This window comes from Quercus lobata, chromosome 12 (assembly GCF_001633185.2).
Source record: "Quercus lobata isolate SW786 chromosome 12, ValleyOak3.0 Primary Assembly, whole genome shotgun sequence".
Classification (NCBI taxonomy): Eukaryota; Viridiplantae; Streptophyta; class Magnoliopsida; order Fagales; family Fagaceae; genus Quercus; species Quercus lobata.
The window spans coordinates 9,042,274-9,059,977 of NC_044915.1; the positions used below are offsets into that span (position 1 = coordinate 9,042,274).

Below are 17,704 nucleotides of genomic sequence, written 5' to 3' on the forward strand. Positions count from 1 at the left end.
GTAATGGGTAAAAAATAGAAAAATGTTATGTCGACAATATTTTTATCACACCTTTGCAACAAATTTTAGGTGACAAGTTGTTACATACTGTTGTTGGGGGGTAAAAAAGTAATTTTAGAAGCTGGTTCAAATTAAAACCAATAATAATCTATTACCTAAAATTTGTTGTAAAAAAACTAAAAATATTGTGAACATAGTACTTCTTTGAAAAATACTTATTGTTGTTAATGGTTATATTAAAATATTATGCCACCTAAGCTACCACTATTCCAATCCTAACCTCCAAGATGAAGTTTTATTTTTGTTTTGTTTCATTTAAAATAAAAAATAAAAACACATGGTAGCTTAGGTGGCAATAAAATAATATTTTAATACAATCAGTAGCCATGCCATCATTTTTCATCCATTATTCAATGGCATGAGCTATTTTGACACAGTACAAAAATGATAGAGACTAAACTAACACAATTGAAATGTTATAGACCAAATTGATACATAATGTAAACATTAGAGGCCAAATAGGTAATTTACCTTTAAAAATGTGTTTTTAATTTTATTTTTTTTATATTAAAGGATGACATTTGGATCATAGATGTTTCTATTACAAATAATAAGAATCTCAATTGAGCTATAGTGTTCTTGGTTAAAAGGGTTATTTTTTCAGTTAGTATGAATGTTATAAGCTATTTAAGGTTGGTTTATTTTCTTGTCAAACAAGTTCAAATTTGTTAACCTATTTTAGAGTTGGTTTATTTTATTGTTGAACAAGTTTGAATTTGTTCATAAGTTACTTGATTAACATATTCTTTTCTTAACTAATATTTTTTTTTAATTAAAAATTGTTATTATTTGATAAACACGAAGACTACAGTTTTTGACCACTTCATAATTAATTATCTGTTACATGATTCTAACGGGATGAGGTCGTGTATTCGTGGTTTACTTCTTAAGGATAGGACCCAAGGGACTTGCCTTAATGAGGTTCCACATTATTTTAAAAAAAGTTGAAATTATATTGTTTGAGTCAATTAGATAAAATGATTTTTGCTTATGAACTTTTAAAATTTAAATTCAACAATCTTATATTGTAAAAAACCATATATAATTTTACTACACAATGGATTATCTATTTATCAATAAGTTAAAATAATAATCTTCTATATTTTGAACTTGTTTATAAATTTATATGAGTTAATCTCCAATCTATTTATAATAGAATATAATCAATGTTTTTTTTATTTGTTAGGTATAATCTATATTTTTAATTGGGTTTTATGTTCGCAAACTTATTCACAAGCACATTATTATGTTAGAGTTTGATTTGTTTAATATTTAAGTCTGAACTTAGGTCAAAACTTAGGGCACACATAAGGGTTTGGGTTTGACTAAGTTATTGCGTTGTTTTTAAAAAAAAAGAAAAATAGATATTGTGTCATTAAAAATAGGTCACACTATTGCTCCATTAACCATGTATACAAAAAAAGAAAAGAAAAAACCAAATTAGATGGAAGGACTAATAAATTTGTGTTTTAAAACATGACTAAAATCACTCGCATGAACATTAGGGACTAATAAGTTTGAGAAAGTCTTGAGACATAACAAAATTTCACAATATTTTCATATTATCCTTATTTTGAGTTATGGTGGGTCCCGGTATATATATATATATCTTTTTTTAAAAAATTATTTCATTTTTTACCTACAATGGGTTGACAACTCAACTAGTTATGAAATTTTATTGAGTCCATAGAAGAACTCAATAACTTTCAAGCTACAACAGTTAAAATTTTGGGGCCAGTATATATTAGGATTTTTATATTATTATTATTTTTTTAGCAAGGCTTAGTTCAAATGCATTAGACCCAATACTACATGGACATGTGACTGCATTATATTGAATCCAGGACACTAGACTCAAGCCATGTCTTATCTTTTTTAGAGAAAATCATGACATTTTCACAACAGTCTTGTTTTTAATTATAAGTCTAATATCTTATTATTTTATTTTAACCTATGAGTGACTGACAAAGTGACACCTAAGTGAAAATGTTATAACAATTTATTGTGTCCCTAGCACAACTCATTTTTTTTAAGGATAAAATTTGACTCTAAACATATTTAAAGTCAAGCCAGTCACGTGCAGAAAGCATGTGACCTTTCTATTATGGTTAAAGCCCAATGCTTTGTAGTAAAAAAAATTTCCATATACTAGTGGTGCCACATAAAATAGCATAATTTGTGTCACAACTCATTGACGTGACAAGTTGTAAGTGATAAAGAAATGTTTTTACATAAACTCATCACATAAGCTAGTTGTGACACAAATTGTGTGGCAACAGCGTTACTCCATTTTTTAAACCTCCACCTCAAACACGCTGCTTTTATTTATTTTTTCATGTGCACGTTTCATAAAGCAAAACAAGACAGTTCAACTCTCAAACTCACACGGTACGGAGAAAAGAGATTGTTATTCTGTGTGACCCTCCAAAGCTTTTGGCAACAAGCCACCAACTGTGTTTTCAGGTCCACATTGCTCTAACTCCTGTTCTTTTTTTATATATTGACGATTTTTTGTTACCATAAATTTTGTACTTGTTTGTGTTATAGACTTATTGTATAATAAATCTGAGAAAGAATAGAGCTATTGGCAATGCATAATTGGTAAAGTAAAAGATGAGGAACCTAGATCTGGGATTCTTTGTTCTTTTCATAAAAATTCTTTTTAGTTTCATGTATAAATGTTGAGTTTTGATTCATTTTATATTCAATAATAATTGTTGTTAAAATTACCACTTTGTTTTACCATATGGTTATTGAAGAATGTGATGGGGAATATATGAAAATTGTAAAACTTGCTGATTAAGGAAGTTCTCATTTAGCTCTTTTTTTTTTTTCCCTCATATTTTCTGTAAAAGCAATTGAAACCCATAATGGGAAAATGGAGAAGTTGAAAGTATTAAGTTTTTTTTTTTTTTTTTTTTTGGGTTAGAAAGTATTGTTTAGGGTTACGTGTGGTCTTAGATAAGAATTTTTTGTAGGTGGGTTTGAGTTATTGAGGGAAGGTTTATTGGGATGAATTGAGCTGCAAATATTTTGGTAATGCGAAGTTTGCAACAGGAGAAATGTTTGTTGAGTGGTTACCTTAATGTTTATTACCGTTACATAGATAGATGAATGATCTGAATGTTATGAATGGAGTTGAAACAATTGCTCAAAATGTGCTAGTTCACATCCATTGGTCTCAAAAGCAAAGGAATAGATATTTTATTACTAGACATCCATGTTTCACATCTAAATGTTAATGCATGCTTATTAAATTATTTATTTATAAAATATCATATAACATATATGTTTATCCAACGTATCTGTAAGGTTGAATATGATAAATAATTGAAGACTGTTGGGGAGATATCACCTTGAGGAGCCTCTTTGAGTAGTTAATGTAACATATAGGGACACCACCTAATTCCCAACAAAGACAATTGTTAGAGAAGGAAAAGAGAAACTACTTTGAAATCTGGTGATGGTTATGTGCTTTATGAGCTTTTTGATCCTTGATCCTTCATTTAAAATATGCCATCCTAGAACCCAGTGGCTATCATCCAGTTTCTTGTTGAAAACACTATAAAGCTACTCTGAATATAATAATAATTTCTCTTTTCACTTGACCATAAAAGTTATACAGTTTACGGAACTAATTTGGCTTTAATCATTACCATATGAGGGTTCTTTATGACTTGTACCAAAGTCTATGTGATTAGATAGAACTCACCACTTTTTCACTTTGAGGCTTAAAAAAGGATGAAGAACTTAGTAATAAATTATCAACCTTAGAAACTAACAACATTTAAGGGCTAGAAAATATCCACCTGCTGATGAGAATTAGATGTCTTTGTGGTAATGTCATTCTTGCTTCTAAAATGCTGCCTCACACCGAGTACCTATTCTACTGCCCTGAAGAAAAAAAAAATCATTGGGTTAATTTCCTGATGTTAAAAAATCTGTAGAACTTGACTAAGTAAACAGCATGGTCATCAAGCCTTACCAATCCCTTCAATTGCGAACTCTAGTCAAAGATGTCCCTTGTAGTTCTTAAGGAACCATTATACATACTATTTTATTCATCTATGGTGTGTGTGAGCACCTGCATGTGTGCTTGAAGGAGGGAAGGTAACTACGTGGTGTCATGGGAGTTTTTTTTTTTTTTTGTGTGGGGGGGGGGGGGGGGGGGTAGGAGTCGTGCTACAGAATTTTGGAGGCTATTCCATTGTCTCATGTGGGCCATTTGAAGAGAGTGAGATCATCACGTTTTTTAGAAGAAGGAACCTTCCATACTGGACTTGAAATGTTTTATCTTGTGTTCTTTGTATGATTGGATGTCTGTGATGAATGGTTTTTCATTTTCCTTGTTGGTAGAATTTTGGATTTGCGTTCTGTTGATTTTATAGGCCTACAGCAGGTAGACTACTTGTGTAGTCAAGGGTAGCTTGTATTTTTTTAACAACAAAGCTCATCTTTACATATAAAAATAAAATTAATGGTGCGTGATTATGGCATATGACCTGACTAATAAGAATTTAAAGGTGGCATTACTAGCCTAAACTCATAATATCAGTCCCTTAATTCCTATCACCTTATTACTGCATCATTCCCTCTCTCTATGTATCATCTCCTCCACGAGTTATTGTAGGACGTAAATGTTTATTTGACTAAAAGAATCACCCAAAAAACATTACTACAATAATTAAAGGGACAAGATAATTAAGAAACCCACAGATAGAGATAGAAATAGAGAAAGATCTGTGAAAATCTTGAATAGATTAGTGTTTTGTGACAAAGAAGATGAATGCTGTGAAAATAAATTGCCATAAAGTGTTTTAGAATTTTTATTTAGAACAATTACCATTTGTTGTCTTACAGATTTCAACTCATTGTATGAGTGATTTGTTTCTCTTCTTTTTTCCTTGAAATTGCAAGTGGAGGTGGAACAATAGAAAGATAATGAATATAGGATTAATGTCATAGCTACTAGTGATTTTAACTATGACTTCTGAACATCATACAACAAATACATCCCCGCAATCTTCTCCAGATGTTGGGCTACCTTCTCTATATGATGCCTTAACTCTGCAGCAGTATTATTTTGAACAGTCGCTAGCAAGTGAGAAGCTGAGGTTCAAGAAGCTGGTTGACGAACAAGAAGCAAGCATAAAAGCTGCTGTCAAAGAAACCGCAGCTCGTGCAACAAAAGTTGGCAAAATTTTGATTGGGGACAAAGATGCTGCACCAAAAGAGAAAGTTGAGGAATTTGAATCTCAATGGTAAAATCCATAAATATCCTATCATTCATGTCAACTCTATTTAGGGTCCGTTTGAATTGAGTTTATTGTTGCTGAAACTGAAAACTGAAAACTGAAAACACTGCAGTAAAATAATTTTTAAATGTGTAAATAGTACCGTGGGATCCATTTTTAATATTTTTTAATACATGAACAGTGTCAGCACAGTGCGTAAACAGTACATTCACTGTTCATAACAGCAAAATTTGTCTCCCAAAGTCAACAAATGCGGGCCAAAAAAAAAAAAAAAGGAGAAAACGTGAACTGGAGAAAACGTGGACGCACAGACGCGAAGCCCAAACGCCCTCTTAATGTCAGTTCTATTGCATCTATTTTTTATTATTGGATTTTTCTATGGTGGAGCATATTATTCCATTTTCTCCCAAGAAGAAAAAAAAAAAAAAATATATATATATATATATATATAAAGGTTATAGAAAATTCTCAAAATTCATTTAGTAGTTTTAACTTGAATATTTGCATCATTGTTGAATGGATTTCCACCAAAGAGCAACAATGTAAGTAATAAAATCATAAACTAAGACTTCATACCTGCATGCATATTATGATAAAAAAGCCACAAGTAGTTCAACATACGTAATACTAAGATCTAATAAAAAGTTTGTTAATGCATCATTTATATACACTTGTCAGCCGTGTCATAAGAGGGGTCTAGAAATTTGTTAAATGCAAGCCGTCAATGCTTGAATGTATTGAGTGATGACATTGAACTTACAGAAATTTGAAGGAAGTGTACCTGCCCAAGATAAAAATCATATAATATCTCATTAGTACTCTACCAACTCTGTGTCAAGACTTGAGAGAAAGAACTGTTGGGAAACTAGTTCTATTTGATTTAGGTGTAGAAGCATACTCTAACTGAGTTATTCATGAGAATTGAAATGATGTCATATATTATATTGGGTGCTCCATAAATTATTATGTTAAGAAAATCATTTATGAAGCTCTTAGTATGTGTACCTTCAGTAGGTTGTGTTTTTAACCAATACAAATATATTAAGAAACAAACAAAAATGCCTATTTTGTCATAATTTTTAGCTTAAATTCCATGAAAACATACCTGGTTCCATGTTATAGTTGTGACATTCTTTTTTATCTAGTTCAATTTTCTGTTAATCACTGACATATTTCTTGCTAATTATGATCTTTAATACATGATTTGTCTTGTCCTTTGAATACTCAACATGTCTAGGGGTGTTAAAGAGTTGCAATCTTGTTCACAGTCTCCATCTTCGCGATTTCTAAGGTCGAAATCCAGATCTCCTACTAGATACAAGAAAGAATGTAAGGAGCACAAGGACCATTCATCAAAAGATACCACCAGTCATGGGCATCATAGACGTTCCAGTGACCATGACTGTTGGGATGATCACAAGCACCATTACAAGTCTAGTCACAGACGTAATAGATACTTTTCTGGTGGCAAAATTGATTCAAACTACCACCAGAATAAAGGCAGGCACACAACAAGGAGAAGATCTCGATCTAGATCACCTACTTGGAGACATCGTCCTGTTGACTCTAGTTCCCCAGGTTCTGGGTATTTTAGATCCGAGTTGCATGATTCTAGATGCTACAAACCTTCAAGAGTTACAGGTAGTCACAGCATGTCAAGAAGTCCTATTAATGATTATAGCATTAGGAATAGAACTCAGCAAAGCAAGGACATCAACATGAGTATACCTAAAGTTTCAAGAAGGTCGCCCTCTATAGAGAACTTTTTGAGTAACAGAAGTGCAGGTCTTCGGGTGGATGACAGTGGTTACTATGTGAATCAAAATGTTAATGCAAGTAAGCAGCTGGAGAGAAAGGGAACCCCTAGGAGAGAGCTTTTACTTAATTCTAAATCTTCATCAAGATCAATATGTTCTCTTGATTATTTTGGTGAAAGAACCACTGAAGCAACAAATGTTAGAAAAGATCTCTGGTCTGCACCTGGTGGTGGAAAGCATCCAACTTACGTGAATACTGATGGTAGATTATCACCTGTAACCTCAGGTTGCATCAAGAATTTTATGGATTCACCAGTATCTTCCCTTCCAAAGTTTACTGGCTCCATGGACTATTCAACGCAGACAGACCGCCTGTCACGTATAGAGGATGTTGGCAATGGACATGATAGGAAAGTGAAGAGTGAACATGAACTGTTGAATGTGACTGTGAAGGAGGTTGATGTAGATGACAATAACCTTCCTACTCAGCAAGAGGTCTTTAATCATGAGGTGGATGTTATGCATGTAAGTGATCCTGCTAATTCCGCTTCCATCTACTCTTTACTAGCAGATCCAAGTCCAAACAAATTTAAATATTCAAAAGAGATTTGAAGCATCAGATGAGGTCAAAGAAGAGAGCAAAAACATGAGAAACATCACCACAGTAGGCATCTAGAAGCACCTGAAGATGTTGATAAAGAAGAAAACTGGAAGGGGCCGAAATACTGTAAGGCATAAGATGAAGGAACAAGAAGTTTGACATGACAAATACAAGGAAGAAACACTCTTGCTTAACTTTTGGTTGATATCCCTTCCTCTTAATCCTCTATTAGTTTGTTTGATGATGAGCTTCTGTGAATAGATCAAGTGGTTCCACTTTCCAGGAAGAAGAGAAGACTCTAGCTAGCTAGCTAGCTATCTCTGTAGTACAGGCTAGTAGCAGAAACATTTATAGTTTTGCTGATGACGTCTTTTTTTGTTTTGTTGATCAGATATGCATATACCCCCTGTTCTATTAAACAATTGATGCTATTCATCGGAGGAACATATTGTACTTGTCTTTATCTCTCAATACTTTTATAGTCACACTCGTCTTTATCTCTCAATAATCTTAACGTTTCCCTTGACCTTCTCTCTCATCTCTTTTACTATCATCTACGGTGGCTTCACCTCATTAGGAAGGTAAAATGCCCATATTCCCACCATGTTCTTGCTCTATGCAGATGTTCCCCACCTCGAAGAAAAGATGAGGTGAGAATTGAGCACCCATGATTCATTCCTACCCCAATATTAGTCTGTTACCATGCCTGATAAGAACTGTATTTACTCAACAATTGTACCTGTTTTTGGAGCATTAGATTGTTACTGTTGTTAAATGCCTAGGTGCATGAGGAGAGTGATGACTTACAATACACATTAAGATAACTAGTCGCTAACCCGTACGATGCACGGAAAATGTATTGAGTACAATATATAATTTAATCTTTGTTTATTTTACTACAACACCAAAATTGAATTTGTAAAATAAAATCATATAGCTAAAATATTTGTTAACAGCTATACGTTTCAGACATTTATTAAACTATATTATTATTATTATTATTATCAACTTAACAATATTTTAATATATGGTACCAACATGCTTCAAGAAAATGTCCAACACTGAAAACAATTTCGAAAACAAACTCAACTAAACAGTTTTATGAATAAATATATTACAATCTATAATATAAGCCAAGAAATAAACTTTGAAACCAATATGAACAAAATCCACGTCAAACAAAACCATTTCGATCATTAAGAATATGACTCACTAAAGTCATGAAAAACACAGGATTCATTACCAAAAAAAAAAAAAAAGCATCTTTAGTCTTTATAGATTTTGCCTAAGTACCCAGATACGATGATACATACTCACACAAAAAGAGACATAAACACGGACAATTAAAGAAAAAATAAGAAAAACAAAAGAGACGTAAACATGGACAATTAAAGAAAAAATATAGGAAAAAAAAGTTAGGAATAGAAATATAAGATAAAGATGGGTTACCCTCAAAAAGAATAATCCATGGATATTCATTGAAATCTTCTAGATAATTTCTGATAATAGAAAAAATAAAACCCAAAAGTTATGATGTTAAAACTTCCAAAAGGCCAAAAAAAAAAATTTTAAAAATCAGAAGATTCAAAGCTTCAAAAGTATTGAAATAAAACAATATATATATATATATATATATAATTACGCAATAGAGAAATACAATAGAAAGAAGGGAATCCATGATTATAGCTTTTCCACTTATGTATTGGACTCCTCTCCTTCTTCGGTCAATGCATCAAGGTTAGGGTTATTTGATTTGTTCAATAAAAATTTGAAGATTTAATTAAAAGATTCAGGCCCAACAATTAAATAAACAAAACAACAATTGACAAACTTAAAAGAAAAAGCAACAAATCTATAATTTTTATTGAACAAATCAAATAACCCTAACCTTGATGCATTGGCCGAAGAAGGAGAGGAGTCCAATACATAAGTGGAATATGTGAATTGTGAAGCATGAGCCGCCCTCAAAAAAAATCTTGAAGAAAAATAAGTTTTAAGGAGAAAATTGTGTTGCGGCAAAAATAAGTTTTTGGGGCTTAGGTTTTCTACGCAAGCAATTCTTAAATAGGAGAGAGTAGAGGCGGTGGGAGAGTGTCCTTATTTGGCTAAAAGTCTAATTTGCATTGAAAAAGGAAAACAGTGATGAGGTGGAAAATTTAATTTAATTTAAATTTAATTTAAATATTGTGCTGACGTGAAAAATTGTGGGAGCTTAAAAAGCTTCGGTTTTATATATATATATAATTTAAATTTAATTTAAATATTGTGATGACGTGGAAAATTGTGGAAGCTTAAAAAGCTTCGGTTTTATATATATATATATATATATATTAGTTATACGCTTTTGCCCCTTTAGTCATTCCCTTGCATAATTATTATTATTATTATTATTATTTGCTGAGTAAAAAAAATTCATTAAAACAATCACATAAATTACAATTTGGGGATTAACTCATCTCCATCCAGTTCCAAAAGGCAAAAATTAAGAATGGATGGGATGGGGATGTTTTCATCTTGCACAATCGTAGAGACCACCTAAAACTCTTCTCCGATTTAAGTTGACAAAAGAGTATTTCAAAAATCCCATGAACTTGGAAATTTTGTGTCCAAATTTCTAGTTTAACTTCCATAGAAGATGTGATTTAACAAATTCAAGCCCCCATAAAACTCACTATTACTCTTCACATTAATATCATCAGCATTGTTGTCATCGCCACACTACCATCGCACCATTGCCACATCACTACCTTGCAACATAGCTACCTTCCCCTTCAGGTACACTACTACTATTACAAGTTTACAACATCCAAAAACCTTGCCACCATTGTCACTGTTGCCGCCACCCTCACAATAGTTTATAGCTACCAACACCATATTATTAATATTAGCGCCAAATACAATGTCAAGAACCTTGTAGCTGAACTAGTACCTCATAGTGTTTTTAGCAGAGTTATTTTGAGTTCAAATTATCACTCTCCCATTGTAACTATCGAACTTATAGTTTTTTTATTATTTTTATTTTTAAAAAAAAAAAGAAAAAAAAAAGCCAAGTGCAATGTTAAGATTTAAAAAATAGATATATTTTAGAAGTGATAGGATTTGAACTTACAACATCTATTCATTCTATAATAACTGTTTTTTTTTTTTTTTTTTTTTTTGGTGAAAAGGAAAGATTAGATTAACTAAAATTTAAATGGTACAAATTCTAGGGTATGCAACACCCCAAGCATCATCTAAAAACTAATACAAAATACAAGAATGAGGATTAAATATAACACAAAATGATCACTAATTGAGTTTCCTTCACGGTGAGCACGACTAATGTGAGCTTCATCAAAAAGCTAGAGGAGGGACTTTTAGCCAGAAATTAGAGCACTACAAGGGTGAGAGTCATCAATCAAGGTACAGTGAGATGTGAGCTCTATATGGAGCTTGTGAATTTGAGGTTGTTTGCAAGGGTAAGTCCATCTTGGAGTCCCCATAATTCTGCTGCCAATCCATGCCCCTCTATAGTCTCTAATAAGTCCACGAGTAGCGGCTTTGCTAGGGTTACTACAAGCAAATCCATTAGTGTTAAGTGTGAAGAAATCTAGAGGAGGTGGTTTCCATCTAATGAGGTTGCTATTTTTTGTCTGGTCAACTTTGTTTTCTATGGCAGGGAGAAGAAAATTTTAGTTGCGAGGGATTCGATCCTTTTGAGAATTGAATGATGTTCAAAAGGTTGGCATTCTATGGCAGTTTTGTTCGAGTTGTCCAGATAGTCTAAGTGCAATGGGAAATGTAATGTTCCACGAGATATCAGGGAGGGTGGCCAGGGGCTTAAGGTTGAGGGCAAGGTGATAAATAGAGTGTGTATCAAATTTCCCATTAGAGGAGGAGTGCAGACTTAAAGGAAGCTTTGATTCATATTGAGAGGACCTTAGATGGTTTCATAGAGGAGTCTCCACCCAGTCCAATTATCATGCCAGGAGTTAATGGAGACTTTGTTTCTAACAAGCAAACCGGTCCCTCTATCAGAAATGTCATGGGCTTTGCAAAGATTGAACCAAGTGGAGGATTTTCTCTATGGGGATACTTTTTCGTAAGCATATCCACCCAGTGTTCAGAAGAATTCGTATAGATAGCCCACACTCTTTTGGCAGGGAGCCAGGGAGGGCTTTGTTACGACATAGGCTTCTCTTGATACCAAGACCACCTAGGTGTTTGGACTTTGTGATTGTTTCCTAGTTTAGAAGATAGTTTTCTTTTTGGTGACGGTGTCTCCCCAAAGGAAGCTACGATTGAGTTTGTCCATTTCTTTGCAGATTCTTGTGGAGAGTAAGGTACGCTGCAAAGTTCAAACCAGATTTAATCTCACGTCCTTTATTCAAGGATAAAAATTTTACCATAGAACCATACTTATAATAACATTCCTTATAAATTAAATCTTTATTTTTTTAATGAATACATTAATCAAGATACTAAAAGATTTAGTATTATAAGAGGTTTTACTAAAAGAATATTGGTATTACTAGATGGCTTTGGGACTCATGCTTGGATTTTCACAAAAATTAATTCCAAATCAAGATGACAATTTATAAAACTATCTAAATATATTATATTATTTAAACAAGTCGCATGTTTCTTCAATTACCACATAATAAGTTAAATTGTAAAAAAAAATACCTCTAAACTAATTTAGAGCTAAACATTTTCCTCTAGAATTTTTTTTTTTTTTCTCCTCATTCAAATGGTATCCTTTCCATTTGTAACAAACACATCCTGAAACGATTCTATGCATACAAAACGATCCATATCTGTTAACTTTGGAGCATGCATCCAAATCGAGGAGAACTTCTACTTTTTATTACTTAAAAAAAAAAAAAAAAAAAAAAAAAAAAAAAAAAAAAAAAAAAAAACCAACTGAAAATAGGACAAATCTAAATTTTCTTACTACTAATTTTTATTATTTTTCCGGGCTAGTACTTATTATTTCAGTAAATTCAGATTTGCTGGTTGCAAATGCCAACAGGCGAATGAACGTGGAGGAAATTATAGCCCTCAACAAACAAAAACTACTAATACCCGTACAAAAGAGGGCAAGTTCAAGTCAGACATGAATTCTAGACGTCTATGCTACGTTAGAATCAAAGTCTGCAGAGACATTGGTAAAAGAGAACACAGAGTTCTTCAGGTTAGAAATGAATCCGACTAAGTTAGAATCAAAGACTGCAGACAGACAAGGTAAAAGAGAACACATGAATACAACGGCGTCTATACAAGGTTAGACTAATATGGTCATAATCATAATTTAAATTTTAAACCATCAATTTACAAGGCCACAAGTAGAGAGCATCCATTGATAGAAAGCTGAAAGAAACCAATGTCTTGATCTCAAACGAAATTCCGAACATATACCAGCAGCCAAAAAACACATACCAACACAACTACCCCGTAAGTACATATTCCGAAGTATTAACACTTAACAGTCATTTGGTTCAGTTAAGAAAAGAACATATTTATGGACAAGATTTCACATTAGTAAGCCAAGGTTTCAAGAAGCATCACTCGTCCGGCTGCTGCTCCTTAAATACACTCTTAATCCCTCCTTTTCTTCTTCTTCTCGCCCTTCTCAATGGAATTCTTCAACTGCACAACAAATAGAGCCATGTAAGTTCCACATAAATATACATAGGCAGCAAACAAAAGTGGTTATTAACACTGCCAAGGTTCACAATAGGAAGAGACTGTTTGATTGCATTGTAGCTTGACTCACCATGATAACAAGAACTCGGACAAAAACAGCAATAAAATCAGTGAAAAGAAGCATTGCGTGATTCACATAGTCCATATCACCCGAATGAGCTTTCTCAATAATATCCTGGGTGTCCACAACGATGAAGCCGATAAACAACAGAAGCCCAAAGTACAACTGCAAAAGCGAACAAGAAAAATTGAGTTAGATAACTGCCACCATCTATTTCAATAAGCAAAAACGGAAAATCTAACCACTAAAAAAAAAAAGTAAAAAGATTTGTAATTATTAATCTCCTCACCTCAAACTTGAAGATGGCTGTAGAGCCCCCAAAGATTGCAGAAGCAAAATGTAGCCACAGGAGGATGCTAAGGCCAGAAGATAGCAAACCACCAAGGTAGAGGTACTCTCTGCGCCTTGCTAACATAGCTGCTGCTGAGAAACAGCCAAATGCTAGTGCAGTCCCAACAAAAGCAGTAACCAAAATACTGGAAGAGACAAAAAATTTCATGCGTTAGCATCTTCTATTCCAACATCATTTAAGGAGTAAAAGTAGAGAGAGGTGAAATTTCAATCAACATATCAAGAGGCAAATAAAACAAAAACAAAAATATTACTGATGAAAACATTTTATTGTCTTCAGTCCACAAAAACAATCCCTCAATTTATTCGCTACATTGTTGGTCCCTAGAGTTTATCCCATGAACGATTTTATAACCTGAAGTTTAAAGTCATTGCTTTTAGTCACTATGGAGTGATGACATAACTATTAGTTTGGTCATGTCATCTAAAAGACAAAAAGCGAGCACTAAAATCGCTCATGGGCTAAACCTTAGGGACCAACAATTTATTTAAGCTTACAAAATAATTGATGGAATGTTGTTAGCATAGGTAAATAGAACAGGTAACAACGGAAACACTTTGATTGACGGGCCATACATACCTTGGGTCAACCGCGTTGGCTAAATTAAACAGAGGACCAAGTGAAGCCCCCTCAAAGGTGGCAGCTGCCATCAGCAGAGAAAGCTTCTTTTTCTGCTTACCAAGAAAACACCACACACAAAAACTAGAGTAAAAACCAGACACACGAGACATAAACAGATAAGAAAGCAACAAAAATCAACAGTGAATACCTCTTGATGAAAAGGGGTGGAGAATAGCCACAGAATGCTTCCAAAGCAAGCAATCGTGGTCAACATGCCACCTATGTTCCAGAGGAAATGCAGGTAAGCCCCGGCAGCAGAAGCGACCAAAGTACAGCATAGTGTCAGGTACACCTGCAACATTTCATTTTATGAAATTAGAGAGGTAACCAAAATTGTCAACAAAATTTCATAGCACATTCTCTTTTAAGCCTCAAAGTTCAAATGTCCCCTAAGTATCATAACACAATTCACAGAAACTCACTTTCAAAACCCAACATGAACCATGACTAGTTAAACCCTAAAATCATTGATAGAAATTTAACCAGATTGTAAATCTTGAAAATTCAATAGTCACAACAATACAATTATATTTTCATATACTTCCTTTCCCTACCTAATTTCTCTCAGCAACTCTAAAGAATAAAATACCATCAAAATTTTTTTAAGAAAACTAGGGTTTCTCAATTTTTTAGGTAATTTAACAAAGAAAATTGCACCGTTATTAAGGAAAATCTACAATCAAGATCCAAAGACAAAGCAAAATTCGGTCTAAACTATGAAAACATTTATTATAAAAAAAAAAAAAAAAAAAAAAAAAAATCATCAAGCATCCAAATCATACTCTCATTTCTTTTCCACGTCCTCTGTTTTTCTCTACATAATAGTTCAGATAATTCTATATATCACTGCGGCTAGATAAATTTGTCCCTAAAATTAATTTTCTTTGATTTCTTTCACATTTTCGGTCAAACTTTCACGGTAAACAAACAAAACCTAAATTCTCCGAGAAAATGTCAAATAAATAGAAAAATTACAAAATTAAACATCTCTACAACATAAGATCGGGCTTCTCCTATCATTTCCATTCATTTTTTTTTTTTGCCAAGAATTTTCAGCGAAGCGAAACAAACACTAAAAGCGAGAGAAAATATTAGCGAGAAAAATCAGTACCTTCTTGAGATGAGCCTGGACTAGGGGAGAGATCTGGCGAAAATTCTTGAGAGAATCGTAGCTCCAGCGGCTCTGTGTGGAGCCATAGGAATTGTAGAACGACGAGAAAGCGTCCATTGATTCTTGATCGGCGCGAGAGAAAATGAGTGAGAAAGTAAGCGTTAATAGAGAAATCTCAGCCGTGGTTAAGTTTTGGGATTCTTTATCATTATATATGGGTTAGGTGGGTTGTTTCGTCGAAACTTCTGGGCTTCGTAGAAGAACTGTAATGCCCTTTTCTTTGTACTTATTTACGGATATATCCTTATGGTGTTTCAGATCCGTGAACGCTGGGTACTTTGAAGGGCGTGTTTGTCAGTGTTGTTAAACAACACTTTTCTATTTTCAGCAAACTCAGTACTCACCCGTATTTTTACAACAATTAGAACAATATTACCAAACGACTATTTTTAGAGAATGTATAGGACAGGTTTGGTAAGAGTATTTAAATATAGTTTTTTTTTTTTTTGCAATCTATAAAATGGTGGGTCTCACACTTGAATTTATTGTTTGACTAATATTTTTTAAATACAGTTTTTAAAAAACTGTGAATTTTGAAATGGCTAAGGGATGTTTTCAGATACAGAAAATGTTTTTAATGATATAGTTATAAATAAATTGAAAATAGTGGACCCTACAGATTTGTCTAAATTCTTTTATCCCTTAAATTAAGATGCTTATCTTCGTCACAAAAAAAATTCTCACATTTCAAATTTGAAACTTATCATTAAAAAAAAAAAGTACAAGATGAGCTCTATTTTCTTATTATTATCCCAAAAAAAAATGTAATCTACAAATTCTATTACTTTTTGTATTTTTTTAAATCTCAAAAATAGAAATGGTCTACCAAATAATTTTTTTTTGTTTTTAGTATTTTGAAAATTGATATTAAAGGTCGGAACCATACACGTATAAAAATGCTAGTCAAAAGTCACCTCAATTTACTTTAATACTAAGATTATGATAAATATACCTTTAATAATAGTTTAAGAGACTCTAGAATATTTCAGGTAATTCCAGCATAAAATTATTAAAATTTTATTAATTCATTTAAAAAAAAACTTATTAATGTTTGAGGTTAGTTAGAAGAAAAAAAAAATTGAGGGAAAAGTTAGGTAGGAAATTAATTAAGAAATTTAATCCAATTTTATAAGGACCACCAAAAAAAGGTGGTGAATTTAAGAGGGCAGTGAGGTTGTGATTACCGGGTATTGGGATGGAAATTGGAAGGAAGTTGCAGGGGGGACACGGTTTATAACTGTAGGGGTAAAAAGGTAAATCAAGAGGTCGTTCAAACTTAAAAAAGACCTTTAGTTGTTGACTAGACTCATTGGTGAGTTCGATGAGGTTACTTTGACACGTAAGACAAAGAAAAAAGACGAAGGAATTGCGTTGTATCACCAATAGCATCTTGACATATAAGCAACAACAAAACAAAAAAAATTTAAAAATCAAATAAGAAAAAGTCTAAAAAGTTCGTTTTATAATTATGTCTTTAAATATTAAAATTCTTTTTTTCTCCTAAACTATTTGAAAAAGCTTTTTGCAAAATTTGGGGGAAAAAAAGAATGGAATTTATGCAAATTTTAGTGACAAAAATTATATTATTAAAAAAATTATTTCCTTATAAAGTATATCATTGAGCTTTGGAATTCATGTTTATAAAAAATTTACTCATTCACTTTCTACTATTATTTACAATTAAAATTTTATGATACATTTCTTTTAACAATAATATTTGAAATCAACTATCTTTGGTGGGAGATAAAATATTGTAGTTTAGGTTAGGGTTTAAATCTCTTTCTCGTAACTATCAAATTATATATAAAAAATAGATACATAATCAATTAATTAAAATTAATATGATATAATTTAATTTTTCCCAAAAAATTATTTATAGAAATTAAAAAATTAGGCTAGTAAATGTTTTTTTGTTTTTATTTTATAGACATCATAGAATTTGAATTTATAACATCAGTTCTATAATAATTGCTCATTCCTCGTTATATTAAGCTAAGACTCCAATTAATTTTTTAAATAAATGGGATTCAAATCTTTATCCTTTATCCAATGATAAAAATAAAAAATAAAAATTGGGTCCCAAAAAAAATTATATTATATAATAAAATCAGAGGCGGAATTAAGAATAGATCAAGGGGTGA

At 32.4% G+C, this 17,704-nt stretch overlaps 2 protein-coding genes across 2 annotated transcripts; one reads left to right on the forward strand and one right to left on the reverse strand.

Annotated features, from left to right (window-relative positions):
- Positions 1-2,413: 2,413 nt before the first annotated feature.
- On the forward strand, positions 2,414-8,195 carry LOC115969790. The gene is made up of 3 exons (XM_031089405.1): positions 2,414-2,523; positions 5,152-5,321; positions 6,553-8,195. Exon 3 carries the CDS (start codon positions 6,968-6,970, stop codon positions 7,682-7,684), a length of 717 nt encoding a protein of 238 aa, XP_030945265.1. The 5' UTR covers positions 2,414-2,523; positions 5,152-5,321; positions 6,553-6,967; the 3' UTR covers positions 7,685-8,195.
- A 4,732-nt stretch (positions 8,196-12,927) lies between these two features.
- On the reverse strand, positions 12,928-15,705 carry LOC115971763 (bax inhibitor 1-like). The gene is made up of 6 exons (XM_031091793.1): positions 15,504-15,705; positions 14,541-14,684; positions 14,351-14,442; positions 13,709-13,895; positions 13,429-13,584; positions 12,928-13,301 (listed from the first exon to the last, which is right to left on the reverse strand). The coding sequence occupies exons 1-6, from the start codon at positions 15,618-15,620 to the stop codon at positions 13,251-13,253; spliced, it is 747 nt and encodes a 248-aa protein (XP_030947653.1). The 5' UTR covers positions 15,621-15,705; the 3' UTR covers positions 12,928-13,250.
- Between the last annotated feature and the right edge of the window lie 1,999 nt (positions 15,706-17,704).